Source organism: Astatotilapia calliptera, chromosome 13 (genome assembly GCF_900246225.1).
Source record: "Astatotilapia calliptera chromosome 13, fAstCal1.2, whole genome shotgun sequence".
NCBI lineage: Eukaryota > Metazoa > Chordata > Actinopteri > Cichliformes > Cichlidae > Astatotilapia > Astatotilapia calliptera.
Genome location: NC_039314.1, coordinates 10,713,633 through 10,735,298, shown reverse-complemented (window position 1 = coordinate 10,735,298; position 21,666 = coordinate 10,713,633). Strand labels below are relative to the sequence as shown.

The 21,666-nt window shown below is 41.8% G+C and overlaps 1 protein-coding gene across 5 annotated transcripts; it reads right to left on the bottom strand.

The window, feature by feature from the left end:
* Nucleotides 1–111: 111 nt before the first annotated feature.
* Nucleotides 112–21,159, bottom strand: foxn2a (forkhead box N2a). 5 transcript variants are annotated; one of them, XM_026190009.1, is made up of 6 exons: nucleotides 20,981–21,159; nucleotides 10,660–11,234; nucleotides 8,168–8,292; nucleotides 7,259–7,308; nucleotides 6,546–6,614; nucleotides 112–4,019 (listed from the first exon to the last, which is right to left on the bottom strand). In XM_026190009.1, the coding sequence occupies exons 2-6, from the start codon at nucleotides 11,218–11,220 to the stop codon at nucleotides 3,595–3,597; spliced, it is 1,230 nt and encodes a 409-aa protein (XP_026045794.1). In that variant the 5' UTR covers nucleotides 11,221–11,234; nucleotides 20,981–21,159; the 3' UTR covers nucleotides 112–3,594. The 5 variants fall into 5 exon arrangements, with proteins under 5 accessions (XP_026045794.1, XP_026045795.1, XP_026045796.1 ...); XM_026190010.1 differs by lacking the exon at nucleotides 20,981–21,159 and adding an exon at nucleotides 20,609–20,974; XM_026190011.1 differs by lacking the exon at nucleotides 20,981–21,159 and adding an exon at nucleotides 17,234–20,563.
* Between the last annotated feature and the right edge of the window lie 507 nt (nucleotides 21,160–21,666).

Here is a 21,666-nt window from a genome sequence, read left to right as displayed (position 1 = left end):
CTTACAGACAAAAAAAGAAAGAAGGAAAAAAAGAAAAAAAAAATCAACCAAAAAAACCCACTCAAGTCAAGCCCCATTTTCCACAAAGAAACCAAAAGATGCACACGGCAATAAACAAGAACAGGTTTTTATTAATATTTTTGTAATACCATATATAATGCAATTGCATATCTTTGGCGAAAATAAATCTTATAAACATTTTATCAACAGAGGTTAGCATACAAAAACCAAAAAGGTGTGTCGGTCCAATGGACATGGCAGACAACTGACACAAACTCATACTGGGTTGGCAGCTTTGTCAAATGCAAGAAAAAAAAATGCTCAGCACACCCATAAGAAATTAGGAAATGCAACAGAATCACATAATTAATATTTTATAACAGCTGTTGAGCAATAAGGGAACTGGGTTTGGAATTGTGCAAGTCCTGGGACCCAGAAATGTTTTGGTAGCTCACCCACAGATCGACTCGACTGGCTCGGTGTCACCTTGAGACAAACATTTCTTTTATTTCTCAAGTGCTACAGAAAGGATGAGGCTGATTTTTTTTAGCTTCTCCAAAACTTCTCTGCGGCTGTCCCGACACTCAAGAGTAGGTCTGAAAACTACACAGCAGCTGCTTGAAGACTGAGTAACTCAGATCCAGTTTTACAGTGATATTCAAAAACATTCAATAACAAAACCTGGAAGCATGAGTTATGGGGTGGCAGTACTTTTATAAAAGAGTCTTACAGCTAATCTCCAGTTTCTTTGACTACTTAAGTCATAATACCTAAACAAAACCATATGATTAAATGAGCCCAGAAGAACTTGGGGTGCGCATGGGGTGGTGTGTGTGTGTGTGTGTGGGGGGGGGGGGGGGGAATTGGGTGCATCAATCTTAAATTTATCTACACCCCAGCTGTACATCGATTTGGCAACAGAAAAAGGTTTCAGGATCAATGTTAATTAACTGTTTTCTATCCAACCTAACAAAAAGCAAAACAAAAACATCAAGAAAACCTGGCAGTCATGGTTAAATTGAAAACACACCCGCTCTAAAGACAACAGACATTGGCAAAATACTTAATCACTGTAACAAGACAGAAAAAAAAAAAAAAGGGGGGGGGGGGGGGGGGGGGGGGGGAGGAAGGTGTGTTGCTGAAAATAAACAAGGAGAAAAACAAAAATACTTATTAAAGGAAGTTCACAGAATGAAGGGAAAAAAATTACTGTGCCTAGTCATTTATTTTAAATAACCAGTGTCTGATGCGTTCGGGGGAAAAAGTCCCATAAATTAAAGTCATAAATAAGGTGATGATTAATGAACAACAATTTGTTCTTTTTTTTTTTTTTTTTTTCCACAGCTAAACAAGACCAGTGTATGCACTCGGTTATCAGCTGAGAACTGCGGCTTAGTCTGCAAAGAGCAGTTCCCACTCCATAGCGACAAATGTAAACCAAAAGATTGGTTATGTCACCGTACTGACCAGAGTCATCGCCCGTTTCCTGATTCAAAAACTCCAGATCACAATTACAGTGTGGCAGTAGGAGGGGTTTATAGATATTAACAAAAAAAAACAAAGCAGCCAGTTTGCAGTTTTGCATCAGTGGCACGACAAAATGTTTGGCACCGACCATGCACGCTATACTACCAGTCACACCATGTGATCCAGTACAGTGGGGGGGAATACATTTTCCAGCTTGTTATCCTATCACTCATCTATGCTACTGTTGACTGTACGCTGCTTCTATTTGGGTTTTTTTGTTTGTTTGTTTTTTAAAAAACAGAAAACTGTGGCCTTCTATGCAAGTGGCTCGCAACTTCCCCTCAGAGAACCGCGTGCAATCAACTGACAATAAACACTCCATTTCACAGCTTGAGAAGAGAACGTGCACTTCCTTATTTTGTTCTAGGAGGAAGAGCAAGGACGAAAAACTAGCAGCCAGCCAAAACCGAGGGCACAGCACAGAGCACAAACAAGCGTCTTCAGCATCTCGCCTGCGAGCAACTGCGTGTACAGAGTTGACTTCTTTGTGACTATACTGTCCCCCTTCTTGTTATTTACATTTGGATGCTCTATGCTGTGGGTCTCAGAACAGAAAAAAACCCCAAAACAAAAAACACACACACACCTTCCTTCAAGATGTGAATTAACTTGGCCACAAGATCAGCCAACTCAAAATTACCTGTATAACTTAGTAATTATCTAAAGTACAAGGTATCATAAACAAGGCCAGAGATATAATCAAACTGCAAATCCAAATATTGGCGTGAGACGTGGCGGTCATTTACCATCCGCTCCGTTTTCCCCCTCGCCTCACTATTAGCCAACTCTGCATTCAGAAAGCCCAAAAGCAAGCAGAGCACCGAGCAGCTCTTACAGTACAGCAGTAGCAGGGAGATGTGTCATTACGATAGTACATTATATTCATTGTATTTGTCAGTAGAAGGATTAAAAAAAATTTTAAACTCTTTCTCGTGACTGTCATCCAAGGGTCCAGCTGATGTCAGCATGCACTGTGATACGCACATGTGTATGTGCACACAAAAAAGAAAATTTATGGAGGATAACCTATGAACACGCAGCGAACACCTGGCAAAACAAGGCAGATGTACCCTTTGCATAGGTTGTCGCCAAACATGAGAAAAGATGTCCCATTAACAGTGGATTGGGAAGAAAACAAACGAACAAACACAAACCGAAAGAAAACAGCTGTGCTGCAATGGCCGCGCAAAATCAAGCAAAGTCCTAGCTAACTTTGCAACTCAATTTGGCAGTGGCAGAGTAATACTATATCCACATTTTGCTAATCCTGAAAACGAGACGCGGCTCGCGTGTAGTAAGTTTATCGCATAACAAGATCATAATACTACTCCGTTCATTCGCTTAATTGTAAAGTTTAACTAGCATACTTGACTGATATATGCCACCATGGAATAATGTCAGAAAGTTAAGGTTGAGGATTAATTATTGCATCTCTTTCTTTTTTCTTCTACAAGAGCAGGAACTCCTTTCCAAACAGTGGTAATTTATTTTTCCTTTAGCACAAAACCAACAAAAAAGGAAAAATAAAAGGAGAAAATGTCAACACCAGGAGGTTAGATTTCATCTGTTACAAACATGCACTCGTTCGCTTCATAAATAGATTCACTTGGAAGAGGATACGGGTTTGAAGAGGAAGCATGCAACGCTTTGAGTTATAAAACCAGCTTTCAGCTTTTTTTTTTGTTTTATTTATTTTTTTCTTCTTGTGTCACTTTTTGTCTTTGAGAGGAAACTTCTTGAATCACAGTCCTCTAATCCAACAGAAAGCAGGCAGGTCGTTTTGGATAGGTATCTTGATGGTTCTCCATAAGCCCAAACACCCACCCTCAAAAGTTACCCCCGAGTTAATGTATATGGCTTTGTTCTCCTGTGTGAACGATACTATTGCCATTTGTTTTGTTGGACAGAGATACTCCCAAACAAACAAACCAAAAAAAAAAAGGAAAAGAAAAAAGGCTCAAAATGGCCAGTGAACGATCAGATTAGGAGAAGGAGGCACACTGGGACACAGGGGGTCAGAGGTTAGGGTTTCACTGGGTCCAGGGTCTTATGGGGGTAAAAGAAAATTCATTTCCTGCTAAGTTTTGTGCTCTTGACAGTGCGTTTGGAGCCCTCCGTGCAGCTGCGTATACCGGCGAGGTGCAGCAAGGAGCCGGCGGCTTCCTTCAGCTCCTCGTCCAGCTCTGGCTTGACTTCACGTCGCGCCCTCTTGCTAAGGGGCCACTTGACGGCGAGCGGACGGCGAGAAGTCTGGTGAACGCCCCTCTCGTCCCAGAGGTCGGAGTCCTCGTCGCTGTGGAAACCCTCGCTGCCGGCGCGGCGAGACTGCCTACGTTCGCAGCCGCCTTCGTCCAGGGAGGAAAGAGAAGATGAGGAGGAGCGAGAGGAGCAGCGTTGCAGGGCTGCGCTGCTGTAGTTGTGGTCCTGTTTTGGATCGCTGCTCACCAAGACAGAGTCGGGCCGAGAGAGGTCCAGAGGGCTGTCAGAATTGCCTGAGGAGAGGATGAAAGCCTGATAAGTGACCGTTCAGTGCATGAGGATGTCTTGTTACAGAGAGATAAATGACTGGTTTGAAATAAGATTTCTGAAAGAAAAAAAAAAAAAAAAGTGACACCATCATTAAGACACTCGGGGGCTTTAACTTGTTTTGTTTACAAGTTTAAAGCAGAACTAAGATTTGTCTAGGACCAGCAGTGAAAACGTAGTTTTAAAATAGCTTGCTGCATGAATGTGAAAGCAGAATTAAAACTCGTGGGGGGGGGACGTAAAAGACGTAGAAACTTAGAAAAAGTAAACATTTAATGATTCTGTGGGAACCTTTGCAAGAGGAAATATAAACTTTGCATTGAGAAAATAAATCAAAATCTAAACGAGAGATTTTAAAATTAACTGTGATTTCAATAAATACACCTTAACAAATACATGAAATTATTTGTTATGGTATTTTTTGCCCTGTTGAAAGATCAAGCACTAAAATCACTTCCTAAAGCTGTCTTGCTATACATTTTAAAGAAAAAAAAAAAGCCTGAGCTAGAGGTTCAGTTGAGTTTGTTCATTGTTTGTTATAGACAAACAATGAACTAATAACACAAACAGTTGTATGTTGAAGTCTGTAATGTCCAGGTTTCACTCCTATTTATTAAACAGATCCTTTTTCTGTTGTAATGGAAGAATTCTCATCCTCAGCCCACCTCCCCTGGGTCTGTTCTTGATCCTTTTTTATTCCCCATCTACATGCTTCCATTGGGTCAGGTAATCCATAAATAAAGCGTTTTCCCCGTCATGTATGTAGATAATACACAGTTGTTTGTTCTACTAAGTATCAACATAAATACAATCTCAAATCTTAAGAAGTCTCTCTGACGTTAAATCATAGATGTCACAATACAGGAACTATGTTCCCTGTCATTACCTGTAAAATCCAGAATTTAATTTAAAAGCCTTCTACTCACATCTAAAATCTTGAATAATCAGACCTGATTATATCTTAATGACGTCTTAGTACCTTACGATCCTAACAGAGCACTTTGCTCTCAGACTGCTGACTTGCTTGCGTTTGCTATAGTTTCTAAAGAGCCTATGACAGTTTGGGAGACAGACACCATCTCTACTTTTAGGATCAGGCTTGAAACTTTCTCTTTTTTTTTAAAAAACTTATAGTTCGGGTTGGATCAGGTGACCCTAGCCCACCTATAGTTATGCTGCAATAGAACCGGGCAGCTGGGGGCTTCCCATGATTCCCATGTGTTTCTTCTTCACTTCCCATTTGTACACCACTATTGCATTTAATCATTCTGAATTATTCAACACTGGCCCTCTTTCTTAGTGCCCTCTGCTCTCTTAATATTGCAGGATCTTTACCTTACAATATAAAGAGCCTTGAAATGACCATTGTGATTTGGTGCTATTTAAATATAAAGTTTGAATTAAAGCGACTTAAATCTGCCCTACAACTTCAAGAATTCCACTCAAAACCTGGTTCTAATGCAAGTTTTCTTTTGACTCACAAATCACCAAAATCCTGCTTTCTACAATTAAGAAACTTTACAAAAGTTTACACATTTTTTTGTTTCCATCTCAAGCGGCCTTTGAAAAAGTCATCCATGCCACCATCTCATCATGTTTAGACTACTGTAATTCCCTCAACTCGGGTCTCAGCCAAAGGTTCATCTCCCGCCCCCAGCTTGTTCAAAATTCAGCTGCCAGATTCTTAACAAAATCAAAGAGACCAGACTACATCACTCCTATCCTGGCTACACTGCACTGGCTTCCTGTTAGATACTGAATTGATTTTAAAAATTTATTCATTACTTTTAAAGCCTTACCCAGGCTTGCTCCTACCTACATCAGATTTCAACAGACTTTATGAACCAAGCTGCTGGTTATGCTCTTCAGGTCAGAGCCTCCTAACCCGCCCTATAGCCTGCGTCATTTTCTGATTTCCTCTCAGAGTGTTGAACTATTTACCAGAGGAACTTACCAAAATCAGTATATCCAATTTTAAATCACTTCTCAGAACTTATTTTTACAGAAAGCCCTTTTAAAATTTAACAAAAACCCTTATTCTTCATCTACCTTTTCTTTATATACAAATGTTTTTACCTTTTGATTCCTAACTTTAGCCCATCTGAAACACACTGACATGACCTAAAGAGGGCCCTTCAATCAAGACATCTTGGAGATACGGATGAATCCATTTTGCTTCATTGCTAATTTTTCATTACTAAGTGTGTAAAGTGTGAACTACAACTATTTGTGTGGTTTTAGTTTGGTGAGATTTTGTCTGTCTATTACTGCAGCTTAGATGAAGATAAAAAAAAAACCACATTGTCTATCATTAGACAAAGCAGATATTCTGATGATTCAAAGACATTCAAACTTCTTCTTGCAGCTGTGTACATCAGAATTGAACACACACAACATCAAAGAAAATTTAAGCAATGACGGGTGGTATGTCAGGGGTTGGACACAAAGCTAAAAGAAGAGGTGAAAGTATGGCTACTTGTAGGTTGTCTTACATGGGTCAACGTGGTGCCCAGGGGCAGAGTTTAAGAGCATCATGGCAGTGGCAGCATCAATGTCAGACTCTGGAAGAGGAGAGAACATGCACGATGGTCAGTCCTACGGTGTGAAAGCATGGTAGCATGACATCCCTACTAGGACTGGCTTGACCGACTGGGCTCCATTATTTTTAAGCTATACACTCGGCGATCCAATCAGTGCTTACAGAACGCACGGGATATGCAGAGGACTCGCAAAAACAAATCAGAGTAAATATAAGCCCATGATTTTCAGAATGCATCTGATCTCATGAGATCTGACAAAGTGTCTGAAAGCCTCACAGCTCACTTCTAGGGCTCTAAATTATTAATGATTACAGTGAGACTGAGTGCTCGATACTGAGCACCAGCAGAACCTCTGCTTGTCGTCAAGGTTACAAATCCAAGAGGCAAGGGGAGGGGGGGGGGGGGGGGGGGGGGGAGAGACATCGACGGGAGCTGTCAACATTATGGTCAACATGAGGCATCAATGACTTGAAAGCAACAAATCAAACCAAGAGCTGAGCATAAAAGCACAGTGATGCTGAATGTTCTGGGACTGAAATGTGCAAAGGCAACATAATCAAAACAGTGCACAAACACACGCTAACAAAACTGCACTACACATCTGCACATTGCTGGGCAAACAGCTTACAAATACGAAAACTTTGATCAATTTGCTTTTCTCTCACCTTTAAATGAGCAACCTTGTAGAAAGAGATGACGAGGGGGTGAGGAGGCACTGCAGAAAGTAAACAAAGGACACCAAGAGTCAGATGATACGTTTGAAGAGCCAAATTCTGCCCTTTCAAAACTGTGTTTTTATTAAGAATTAGTTATCAAATAATTACAAATGACTACAAACCTGTTAAGATAAAATATTTCCTCAGCTTAAAAAAAAGGGATTTTAAAGTCAGGAGAAAGAAATCAAGGCTGCTCCTTATGGTATACCTCCACCTCCATGTTTCACAATAAAAGCAGAAGATATGGGTTCTGTCTACTAAAATGCTATGGTGGTGTATATGAAACTGTTACATGAAGTGTTTGTACTGTAGCTTCCCAGAAGCGTGAGTATTGGGGAAGTTCTGGGTTTGCAGAAGCTTCTGGGCATTATCATGTTTCTGTCTAAATGAATTGTTCTCAGTTTTTCCCCATTATGTTTACGGTTCAATTGCTCGTCTTATGTGTTAGTTACATTTAGCAAAGCTGTGGCATTGTGACCATAGGGAGGAGCTGGTTTGATATACATACGAGTGTGAGGAGAATAATGCTCTTCTTGTTGTTAAACTAACAACAGAGAGTTTCAAACTGTTGTGCTCCTACCTGTCACGGGTGAGTCATCACTCACCATGGTACACTAAGTGTATTGCTGTAAGTCTAAAGGAGCTAATGGAAGCATATTGGAGTTGGTATGTGACCAAGTTAACTTTTTTTAATCATACTGAAAGCCAATCGCTAATACAAGCCTGCTCTAAATAAAGTTCAGGTATTTCCTTTTATGTCCAAAACAAATCCCTGCAAAATATATTTGAGACATAATAATTCCCTTGACCATCATAAGCAACAAATTGAATTGAATGATTAAAGTGATGACCGCTCACCTGGGTGGGGAGGCGGGTGGTGTGCAGAAGGCATGTGCGGCTGGGAAGTGCTGCTTCTTAAGAGCTTGAATTAGGTTGGGGCGGTACTCAGGGTCAACACACCAGAGCGACCCTTTTCCATTGGCCTGTAGGACAAAGCAGGGACAGTCAAATCTCTAAACCCCTGTTACAAAGTAATGAAGCTGCCAGAAAGTCCACATAAGAAACTGTGAGCAGAGGTCAGGGGGGAGGTGATCTGTTGATGTTAAACAATAAAAACCCTGTCATATGATCTTCTTTTCAGAGGATTTAACGATGGCGTCTTATCCTGTTGCCCAAACATTCCCAGTCCCCATGAACTAAGCAAAAGCTGTTACGTCATTTATTTGGTTCAACGCAAGAGAACAAAACTGACAAAAGAAAAGCAGCAGGCAGAACATTATCCTGAAAGAAACACCAAAAATACAGTATGTTCGGTCTGGCTTTCAGAAAAAAAATCCAAATAAATAAATAAAAATCAGAGCGAAAACATGCTATAAACGTTTGTGAGTTAGGTCTTTAGTAAAAATAACATGCTTTGTCACTTTGTACGATTAAATATTTGATCACATGAGTTCAATTAAAACTGTAAGTAATGAACACAATTTTAATTTTGAATCACTGAAGCCTTACAAACAATTTGCATGCAATTCCCACCTCAGCAAATTTTACATAATCATTATTTTAATGGAAGCTTTGTTCATATTTCTATTTGGTAGCTCACAATCCTTTTCACCGCTTTGCTGCAGAACAGTGTGGCCATGTATCCCACATGTGGCTGGTATGTGTATCCTCATGCAAGATGTAAACAAAACAGGGCCCGCAACTAGTGGAGATAATAATCCACAGGGTACCTTTAAAGACTTAATGAGGACTTGAAAATCAATTTGGGTGATCTGTACAGCTGAGTAATTGCACAAAACTACAAATGACAAGATCATCATTTATCAGGGAAAAAAGTCAAGTGTGACTCAAACCTTTTAGAGATTAGTCACTGTGGAAATGCACTTCATTTCCAAATCACTTTTCAATTATAAGCTTCACAGCACCTTTTAGACACAACACGCTCAAATGGCAATATTGAAAAAATGATGAGAATTCCTGAAATGTTTCGCTGTCAGAGCTGGTGGGACTATAGTGACCGCAGCAATGATTCAAATTTCATTACAGTCCCACAGTGAAAAATAGCAAATACCAAACTTTGCAATATAAACGCTTTTACAATGAGAGGAAATTTTTACTCAACAGCTCCCTGTGAAGAATAATTGTATCTGCTGGTGATGTGTGTGTCACTTTATCTGATGGTGGCGTATTCTTGCCCAGTCTGGGAGAATACAGCGAGGAGAATAACCTTGACTCAGATTACCAACCAGCTCTGATGCAGGAAGAAGGAAATGTCTCCATAGCAACGGAAACCACCAGCCAGTGTCATGTGAAACTGGTGCTAGTGTCTCAGCAGACGGAGGGCTCATGCTATGCACCTGCATGCTAAGCGGACTATACTGCATTGTATTGCTACACGCTGAGTGCAAACTGCCATTCCCACCCTAGATGGGCAAATATCAGGTTTTAGCCAGATACAGCCATGACATGGGGCTTCAAACCACATCCTCTCACAATGTTAAAATCTCATGATACACAGACTTCTTGGGTGTTTAGAGGGTATTGTGCCACCGCCACTGTTTACCGTTACACAGAAGAATCCAGGAATCTACTTCTCCACACTTTTTACACACACACACACACACACACACACACACACACACACACACACACACACACACACACACACACACACACACACACACACACACACACACACACACACACCCTTTCAGACTAAACCGTAATAACAGCCGTTAGTGAGTAAATTCACAGCTTTACTAACTTTTCAAATTCACAGACATGTGTGCACACTATATGCAGTATGTGTTCTTCCCTTTGTTACAAGCATGTGAACATGAGTAGGCCAGCTTCTCTTTTTTCCCCTTGTTATTTGTCGCCACTACTTGTAGAAACACAAGCTACCATAAATGATGTGTATGTCTGCCAGGACCAGGTAGACAAAGATTGTTCTTTGTGCACTTTCAGGACTTAAGGTCGCGTTTGCTTCCTTTGTGCAGTGTGGGTTCAGATTGTGGGAGGCTTCTCTCTAGCTGCACTACCTTGACGTGTTTCTAAAGATATTGTCCTATCTCGGTGTGCGGTGTTTGCATATCCTCTGGAGGAGGAGGATCTTTGACCTTGACTGGATTCCACCCTTATCATAGCCGAGTCAGAGTTCTGTGCAGCTGTGTGTCACATGAGCCATGTGGCAGCTTCACACTCTAGCACACTGTTTGCTAACAGTGCTAAACAAAGCCACTGTAACTGTAAATGTCACATCATCAAACAGATGCATGCTGACAACTACAGAAGGATAACTGTAAATCTAAGTGACGTGCATAAAAGTTTGAAGTCACTTTGAGACCTACCTTTCCCAAGCTCCTTTCGACCTTGCGGAAGCATTTGTTCAGGGACAAGTTGTGACGAACTGAGTTCTTCCAGCCAGTGGGAGCGTTGGAGAAATACGGGAAGTGCTCGAGTATCCAGCCGTAGATTTCTTTGACAGGCAACGACTTGCTGGGAGACTGCTCGATGGCCATGTAGATGAGCAGGGAAAATGAGAAAGGTGGTTTCGACTTCATCGAATCCCTCTCCCTGCCTCTGTTGTGTGACGAAGATGAGGAGGACGACGGGCCCTGGTTCGACCCGTAGTCTCCTTCTATGTCAAAGAGGGGGCTGCCGCTTGTCTGAGCTTCGGGGCCCCCGAGAGTAAAGTTCTGAAGCAGGTTCTCGTGGAGCCAGTTGAGGTTAGTGAGCTCCTCATCCTCGGTGCCTCCGGTACGATCCACGCTAGTTGCCAGCGGACTGGACGCGCACTCCGCCTCGGGCAGCGTTCCTACACCGCAGACACCTCTGAGCCCTGCCCGCTCCTCTTGCATACCCGGAATTTCCGTTTTCTTATCTGGTGACATCCCAATAATTGGACCCATTAAATCAAAGAGGTCTGGAGAGAAAGAAAAAAGAAGGTTGTTAATATCAAGCAGCAAAGACAAGACCAAAAAAGGTACATTTTTAAAAAAAATTACCATCAAAAAAGGAAGATTTCAAAGTAATTTAAAAGCAAAGTTTGCAGTATGAAATAACTCAAAGTGACATTTTGGAAGGATGTGCTCTTCCAAGCGTTGGCCTTGTTTTCTTAAGTTTCCCTGGGGGCACACCCCCTGTTGCTGTCGGCCTCTATTGCAATTCATGGCCCTCTCACTGCCTCTCTCCTCCATCCCTGCCGAGGACCAAGAGGCTCTCAGCCCCCCTCCTCCTCCTCCTCTCGACTCCACGTGAGGACCTTCGAGGACATCCTCTCAAGTAAGTGAACTGACTTAAGGCTCCACTCCTCAACGCCTACCTCGTTTCAGACAAGACCCAGCTGCTCGTTATGTGTAAATGAGCATGAAACCAGCCAGCGACTGCAGGAATAAGTGCAAGGACTCCATCTTACAGATTGGATAGCTCTTACGGACCGAAATACATTCAGCCAGGATCAAGTCTGCATTTGTCGCATGGCATATTAAGTTGTGTAAAGAGGCTACAAGCCTAAGAGTTGTCAGTCATTTAGGAGCACGGGGAAATGCCAGAGCACTTTATCATTAACAAAATGAACCTGAGTACACTTATCAATACTTTTTAACATGAGCTCTGAAGAGGCCTTTTATCTTAAACACCAGAGTTCCTGTCGCAGTTTAAGTTGAAGCTCGAGTGAGAAATGATCTGGGCTACAGACAAACCTACATTACTGGAAATTTAAACTAAGCATCACATTATCTGAAAATAAATTTTGTCCCCATAAAATACAAGCAGCAGTTTGTGTGCAGTACTTATTGTGATTTGTTATTATGTGAATAATGTTGAATCGAACTGCTTGTTGAGGCCAAGAGCACAAAGAGATCACTCCGCGTGTCAGCTCACAACAAGCTTTATGTCCTGGGTGTCACCATGACAACCCTGCCATCCCTTCAATTAAGAGCAGAAATCCCACAAGCAAGAATCCATAAGAAAAATAATTAACCCACCCTGAGCTGACTCTGGCACATTCAAATCACTGAAAAGAAAGCCTCTGAAAAGAAATGCTTCTACTGAGGTCTATAGCATGTCCCGATTCTGGGAAGGTCTAGGATGTTCTGGATCTGGACTTTGATGGGAATTAGACTGGACGGTCAGAGAGGTAAAGTCGCAGCGTGGTGGTGGATGGGCATGCCTTTTCATTTCTGTGATAAGAACTGGGTCAAACTCATGTGTTTGCACAGTGGCAAAGATAGGAGTGAGAGTGTGAGCGCACACAAACATACACACAAATCAGTTTGTCAAACCCAGTCAGTGTGGACAGGAGGGGGGGAAAGAGGCATTAGTGCATTTACAAAATGACCTTTAAACTCTCAATAAGCGGATAAACCTACAGCAGATGGATACTATTCTGGTTATGGCCCCAATTCTCTCCTTTTGGCCATGACTGTGACCCTCTCTTTTGGGGCTCAAAAGAAGAAAAGTCTAGCCTTCCAAGTGGACATTTGGGGGGGGGGGGGGGAATGACACAAGGAGAGCAGGGCTAGGTGTTCGAGCCAAGGAGAGGAGCTAGGCCTAGACGTCTGTGATTTCTTACACAATAAAAGTGTGCATTTCAGTGTATGTGTATATACTCCTGTTATAACAGCACATTGTCTTAGATTTATCATGCATTCTGGATTTCAGTTCTTTCCCCGGGTAGTGGATATTCCAGCGCAGCTGAATTGCTCTAGTGCATCACATAAACATCTGCGATTTAATTTACAGATAAAAAAGAAGCAAGTCAATAAGTTTTCCAGGCCAAAGGCAAAGTGTCAGGCAGCATCAACCCAGAAAGAGATAACAATAGGGAGAAGACTTTTCTGAAAGGACCGAGCGTGACAGAAGGTTTGACAGAGAGACCTAGACCTGTGAGAAAGACAGAGAGAGAGAGGCAAGTGAGGCTTAGAGGTAGTAAGGTAGGCTGTGCAAGGCATCGTCAATCTAGGCTGAATCACAGCTCTCAGCAAAGCAAAGTTATTAAATATGTCAACAAGCAAGAAAGAAATGAAGAAGCAGAGAGACAAGTGCACATGTTCAGAAGAAAATATTATTCATGCTTCCTAAAAGCATTACAGACTATGTTTATACTGACTTTATTCTCTCAGGATAAGCTCTTTGGGACATATCATCTTAAAATACATTTAGCCATGTTTGGGCCAAATATCTAGTTCATTTAGACAAATTAGGTGAACGGCAACAATTTGGGGCAGATTTTTTAGCAGATTCTCAATATTTATGTATGTTCTTATGCAGGAGTGATAGAAAGGACACTTGGGGATTTCATGACAAGAAACCCAGTCTTTTTAAAATGTAGTTAAATGGAAAACAGCCTGCTGACCAACAACTAAGCCCTTTTTTGTGAGTATAAATATATAGGTCACAGGAGGGAAGAAGTCAGCAAAGGTGTGGCAAAAAAAAAAAAAAAGATACGTCAGCTCGTTTGACTAAAAGGTGTGGCCACTTATATGCCACAGTTGGTTGTAAACCCTTGATAGCCCGATTCTGTTTTATGTCAGAGAGACATGAAGAAGATGTAATATAGCTAAAGTATCAGATCAGGGATTAACATTAAAGCACAACAGAGCTTCACCTCAGTTCTTCTTCCCAAACTTGACCTCTCAGCTGGGCCTCTGGGTGCCAAAGAGAGCTTATCCTCTTTTAAATAGCTCCTCCTGATGACTTGCCATTTGAATATCAACAGAGGCACAGTGGACGGATGAGAGGGCTGTCGTGCATCCAGCCAAACACAGGAAGTGTTTTACCATGACTGCAGCTGGTCAATTACCACTGCTGCTGCAATGATTGCAGTTATCATTGCTCTTATGAAAAGGCATCAAAGAGAGGCGGCTGGGAATCCACTGAATAATGGGATAGTAGTATGTAAAGAGCAGAGAGGGGAGAGGGAGCTAATAAGCCAGACTGGCCTGTTGACTGCTACTCATCCTTGAAAATACACCAAAGCTGCAATGGCGCTGACCTGATGGCTCATCTGCAAGTTAAAATAGCCGTGCGATCCGCCAGCCTCATCATATTCATGTGCAAACAGGCAGGCTAACAGCAGGTGCCAAGGCACATTTTTCTCCCCTTTCAAATTGCTCTTTTATCCTGTTAAGCACTTAGCCCATTCAAAAATACACAAAGACATATGGAGATAGCTTTAAGTGGGAAATCAAACCGTTGAGATGTCAGATATGTACAGGGGAATTTAAAGGAGATGATAGTGGCATTAAAATACAGAGATACTGCTTTGAGATGTTTTCTGGGAGCGAATCTCACAATTAGGACTCAGTTGCCACGGCAGCCAATGCTGTAAGGGAAGCAATTGTGCTCATGTCTGTGCATGAAGAGAGGGCTAATGTGGGGGAGATCAATACAGGCGGAAAATGCTGAGAGCAGCAGTCTGCTGCTGTTCTCCACAAACCTGTCTGACAAAGAGCGGCGAGAAAGGCCACTGCCAACCTGGATGTCACGGCACTACTGACTAAGCTATTAAGGCCTACTTCATATAACACAGAAATTATGCTCCCAAAAAATCTGTTTTGTTAAGCAAACTGCTTTCATACGATTCTCCTCTGCAAAACAAAAAGAAAAAGGAAAAACAACCTCTGTATAGATAACAGCCTCGAGTTCATACGCTGACACCACACCCTATTCCAAAGAAACAAACCAGTTGACACAAACCAGTTACACCTCTACAACAGATACACAAAGGTGTGCCGCAAAGCCCCATTGTGATGGCTGTTATTCGAAACCCTAACTGATATTTAGGCAACTACCCAGTCTGGCTGGAGCTCTAAAAATGTGAATGAAACAAAAGGAGGGGGGACTGAGTTAGAGTGGGAGAAGCAGGCAGAGAGAGAGAGGCTGTTCCAGAGCGGGTTAGCCAAGTGGCCTGCTCTTTTATTTTACAAGGGTGGGGGTTAAACCGTGTCATAATAAATAAAGAATCTATTACTTTGAAAGGTAAATTAGGCTACTATTAAAGCACGCCCTAACGATACATTTCTGACTAAAACTTGTCAAAGACTTTAACGGATCTCCTCAGCGTCCGAGGTGAAAGCAAATGAAAAAGCTTGCACAAAGCATTACAACTGGCCCCACACTCTGCTCGCACAAAGGAGCAGTTGTTTTTGCTCTAGTCATGTTTCCGAAGTGCTCAGTATTCACCTCGCACTTTCAAACAGAGGACCGGGAGGGAAGGAAACACCTCCTGCCTGTTGAGGAAGTTCATTTTCAGACAACAAATTCAGACTTCACACAGAGACAGTTAGGCCCGCTATATGACAAAAACAGTGAAATCGAGCAGCACGAGGCTACAAGGTAGCGTCTATTGAAGCAACAGTATTTACTCGGCCAATCTAGGAGTTCCATCTTCGTGTAGCTTACAGATAGCTGGCAAACACCCTGGCTGGACCTAATGTATCAACTAATGAAATCACTCAGGGAAAAACAAGCGATCAAAAGGCCGGGCAATGGCTCGGTTCATGTTCGTCAGTGACACTAACCTCCTCCAACAACTTCAGAGTCAAACGCTCAAGACTGCACTTTGACTGTCAACAGAGGTGAGGCCTTCCAAAGTACATGCCAGTCCCTAGCCAACACTGAAACCTTATCTTTCCAGTCATGTGCCTGTAAGTTCAGCATACCGACACACACAACAACCTCAGTTCCTCTCAAATATTAAAAAAACAACAAAAAAACAACAACAACAACAAAAAACAACTTCATGCTGTATGCTTGCAAACACAGCTCCACGGTCTTGTAGGAAACGGCTGAAATTAGAACGTTTCTATAATTGTCAAGGGTCAGTCCTTGAGTATGAGAAAACTTTCTATGTGCAGTAAAATACAACAGTGTTTGCAAATGAAACGCAGAAAACACCAAAAAAAGCCCCACAGGGAACTCAAATGAGGAAAGACTTCTTTCCTGATTTTACAAAATAAATAAATAAAACATTATTGGGCTCTGACAAAACCATGATAGATATCCATGTCAACCACGAAGCTCCAGCAGAATGAAAATATTTACTGAATCTCCCCATTTGACTTAATCGACCAAAGCACACACACGTGGCAAACAAATATAAGCACACAGCTACTGAGCTCTGCCCGCTCCATATATAAGAAGTTTTGAACCCTTCACTTAAAAAGCTGACCTCTTGCTTTATACATTACAGACTTTACAAATTCTGCTTTCCATGTGTTGCTGTTTAACATCAAATTATAAATATGAACCATATGGTAACAGCAACAATAGTCACCAAGAGTTGTTTACTATCGACTCAGTATTGTTATTAGGCAGTATTATAATAACTGCATCTTAATTAGTGCTGAACAACCTCGTTATTCTGCCAATCATCACTTATTCAACCTTTTCCATTAGAGCACTGAATACCAACTACTTAAAATGGTCAGTGAAAAGTCACAAAATACTTGCTTTTTTCAGCAGCAGAGAAACTACCGAGTGTAATCATTTACCGTTTATTATAAACAATGAATATACATTCTTGATGGTGAAAGGGCATAGTAGAAATCTAGTTATTCCAATGCCGTTTACTTTTTGAGATGCAGCTTTTTGAAAGAGCAAAGATTTGGTCTAGTAATACAAGCTCATCAATTATTCTATGATTGAGTCATTTAAAGTACACGGCCCAGTATAAAATTCTTATTTAAAGGCGGTCAGTCTGTTTGACATTTACATTTGACTTTGTCCAAACACCTAAGCTACAGTTGTAGAAATTCTGAGACACTTAAACTGACACTGATATATGATACTTAGTGAGGATTTACAGACAAGCTGGTAAGCCTGTGTTGTTGTTGTCGTATCAATTAAATAAATCTTTTTATTTCTGCCTAAGCAAATGAGACAAAGAGCCACTGTGACAGAGGACACGGCCGTCCTTACCCCTTCCTTTCTCTCAATCAAGGAAACAGCCACATCAGTTGTTGCTTTCAGTGAGGCGGGCCCTAATGGGCTGTGTCTCGAGTCCACACAGTCAGAAATGAGACAGGCAAAGGAGCAGTCAGGGGGTGGGGGGCTGTAGAGGGAGGCGACTCACCATAGAGTCAATCAAGAGATGTAAAACAATAAGTAGAGTAAACAGAGGGGCACCACGAGAAGGAGATAACCGCTGCCAGTATGCGACGTCTAAACAGACGCTTAAAGAGGGAAAAACTGATTTTCAGATCACGCAGAATCAACCTGTTTTGTCTTTTTGCCAGCTTGTGACATTAATTACAACACTGACGCCAGTTTGTAAAACAGCTGTGCCAAGCTCAGGGCATAAAAATAGATGCCATTTAGCTGCACGGTGAACTCTCAAGAGAGACTAAATAATGTGAAACATCGCAAAGAGCAGACAAGCTGATCACCCAAATAGGACAGAAAAAATAAATAATGACCAGGAAGGCCACAGGAGCGAGTGGGCGTGTGAGTGGAAACATGTCTTTTCAGGTGTTGACATTTACAACTCACTTCAGAGCTAGCCCCCTATGTTTGATTAGAAGAATGTGACAGACCCAAAACAACAACAACACACAGCATACTCCTGGGGATGCCCCTCCTTTATGACTAATCAGGGGCTCTGGTTAAGTGATCACTCAAGCTATCCATTACAAAACTGCATGAAGCATAAAGTCAGGCAGGCCACTGTCAACAGCCAGAACTCAAGGTCACTGATTAGTGGCTAATCTCAAGTAATTATTTGTTTAATTGAACAAGTTAAAGTTGAAAAAAAAAAATGGTCCAAAGAAGTAATTTGAAACTACTGGAGACTTACTTTAGGCTTTAAATCAATCAACAACAACAAAAAATGCAGAACACCTGATAAAATTTAGATATTCTATTTTCAAATGTGATTAAACTTTGCAATATGCACACAACAGCAGCATCGTGGTAACACAGTCACTTCAAGAAACCAAACTTCCTTATTCTGCCAGTTATCAGTTGTTCAGCTTTTTCCAATACAGCACCCGAGCACCAACTATTTAAAATGTTCAGTAAAAAGTCAAAGTACTTGGTAATGACAGGGATTGCAGAGAACAGTAGGTCACAAATCTCTGAGCACAAATCTATTAAGCCAATCCGTGAGAAACCAGCTTTACTCTGCGTTAAGCAATCCCCCCAAAAAAGTTGCTGCCGCGTGGGTCAGCTTTCGTAATGAATTCAAAAACCACAGCCGCTCGCATATCTATAGAGAACATGGTGGATTTTTCAGAGGACACAATCTTTCATCAGCTCCAGGTCAAAGTACACAACTCTGTGATAAGACCGATTACATGGCAGCAGCAGCACTTTTAAACTGAGCGTGTTGTGTCACTCGTTTGGATAAAAGGTAACAGCCACATGACACAACAGGCCCAAGCCATCTCCTTATTACTACATTTAATCGGTCATACTTAACACATTGGGATAATGGATGTAAGATTTTATTTGGCCGTGCGAAACTCGGTCAACAAAAAAATGTGCTGCGGTGGTCTTTTCAGTGACGTTGCTTCATTGTTATACATCCTCTGACGAGTGCTTTCCTGTTCTCCCATCAGTACAGTAGACTCGAGCGACATTTACACCACTGTGGTTACCAAGTTGTGAAAATGAAGTGTGGAATTCTTGAGCGTATGCGTGGAGCTTGAGATACATTTGACACCCCTGCGTCTACTATTGTGCTCAGCTGGTGTAAAACAGCACCCAAAAAAGTGAATAAAACTGCTATTAGTGTAATCAAAAGATGGACCTGATACCTTAACTATGTGACTATGTGGGCATCAATTAGACTATCTTTTCGTTTGTTACTATTTCATTAAATGACTCTTTCATAGGCTGTCAAAACACCCACAGAGTTTACCGTCAGGAAGTTCAAGCAAAAGATTCCAAACAATGTCATGAACGAGTCGTCGTGCAGTCAAGTTGTAAATTTCAGTTTCATATTGTCATCTCACGGCGATCTCACTCGTAAGTCTACCAGTTACCTTTTCAAACACAGCGTACTGTTAGCAGACCCATTCAAAAAGAGCAGAAATAAGACTAAGTAGTCTCCTTCCCATTTCCCCTGTCTTTTGCCTCTTACAAAGCCTGTCTATAGTGTCAATTCCAACATCTCAAATAACCTTGTGATGGTGCATATATAAAGATAATTCAAAAGGTACTGACAGTGTTTTCGATCCCTGAAGACATGTAGCCATTTCACATTGCAATAACCACATCAGTGGGTTACAGCAGGTCTTATTTATAGTAATGAATGTCTATTCTCGGATCCAAAAGTGCTTACCCTTCAGAGGCTTCTGCACAAATACATACATGAGTGGATACATGTCAGTTTTACAAAGACACCAGATGGTTTGACCCCACAATATGACCACAAAGATTCTGGCATTAAAATAATGGCAGACTGACAACATCTGTTTCTTTTTTGTCTTCTTCTGTCCCTTAAGCTCCTGGTGTCTTTGTCTTCTATTTATCACCAGGGCTTTAACAACTGTCAGGCAAAGTGAAAGGAACAATGTCAGTCTACTTGTCTCTCCATCACATTTCCCCCCCCTTCAAATATACGAATAAAACCTCAGTGCACATAATGAATTTTAGATGAGGTTTGTCCAGTCCAGTAAATGCAATGCTAACAGGCAGCAAGGTAGGAAACATCACACACAAACACCAGAAACAACACATGAAAGTATATAAAGGTCTATTCAACAGCAAAATATAAATTATAGCCAACTGCAGTAGGCAGAGATATTTTTCCTACAGTCTGACATTGTTTGTAGAGCACTCTGTATCTGGGACAATCTTGTGATAATCCATTACATCATGTGGCTAGCCAGTGTAGCCTCCAAACCTCTGGTGCCGTCGATATATATATATATATATATAATGAAATATTCAACTATTTATAGCTATCAGGGAAGATGTGTCTGAACAGTATCAGGAGTAATAAGTCGCTCAATTTTTCTACCTACTACAGACTGACAAAACAGGCGAAAGACGTTCAAAGACACAATGAGACTCAAAATCGGTGGAAAGGATACGCTGAAAGTGCTGTTAGCACAGAAAACTGATATGCTCCGGAGCTACTAACAGGCACACAGCACTTAAAACACTTCACACTCACACACATACAAGCAACCACAAGTCAGACGCACAACGAGGAATACAAAGTTACGAGCAATTACGCGGAGTATTGCACAACATTTCCCGACACACGGGGTTTGTTACGAAGGAACTTGTCTCCGTTTTAATTAGCCGTATTTTCACTAAGTTCACTAAATGTTACTAGCTTTAACTCACCGAGAAACAACCGTCAGGCAGAGCAGCGTTAGCAGCCGCTCGACAGGTCAGGGGAAGGCACATATACCGCCTAGCATTAGCATTACATTTTAACTGGAAGAGCAGAAAGGGATCTGTTTGAATGTTTCAAAACACTCTTTGGTGTTATAAGTAATATCCCTTTATGCTCTCCAAGACATAAGCCCGGAGAAGAGAGAAGTAACGTTAACATTAGCTAGCTGGCCACATGCTGTCGCTTGATTTGCCATGCTGGCTGGCTGCTCTAAGCAAAGTCACTTGACCACATTTACTTTTAGCTTGTTCGAAACACAGCCCGGATCCTGCCGAACACTTATTTAATTACAACCCACTTAAAAACAATCGGCTACTCACAATCATGCACGGCGTGCCTCGGTGCGGTGCGTTTAAAGACACGTCTGCGCGCAGTTTATTCAGATGTCTTGTCTGTCTCACACACAATGTCAGAGATCAGATCAGCAGCTGCTTCCTCCATACACGCAGCGCGCAGATCACACAGCGCACGGCAACGCTACCAAACCCCTCGCCGTCGTCATGGCAACAGGTCCACTTCAGCCAATCAAAACTCCTCCCCTCCTATCTCCCCTGGCAACTGCCGCAGCGCTGGAACTCCGCGAACGCGCACGCCATCCAATTTTTTTTTTCTATCGTGCAATGTGCTTTCACTTCTATCACCAGCTGCACGTAATCTATAGGAAGTATTTTTAAAATATATTTATATATCTATGTAGTTTTCAAAACCAGATTTATTGAATTAAAATGTGCCATTAACAGTGAAGCAGCAATGGGATTAATAATTAATTTGTTAAAGTGTGGGAGCGAAATGAAACCGGACGGGTCCCGCACAAGCACTGCCGCGTTATTCAGGCTGCACAAACACCTCGGGGCGGAGAGAGAGGATGTGTCACCACACCCAGCTTCATGACGATAGCGGACCCTCAATGGGGCCCCTCCTAGAGTAAACGATGATACAAGGAGCTAATGTGACCCGTGGATACACAACACACACATGCTGGGTAATGCTTGAGTATACAGACAAA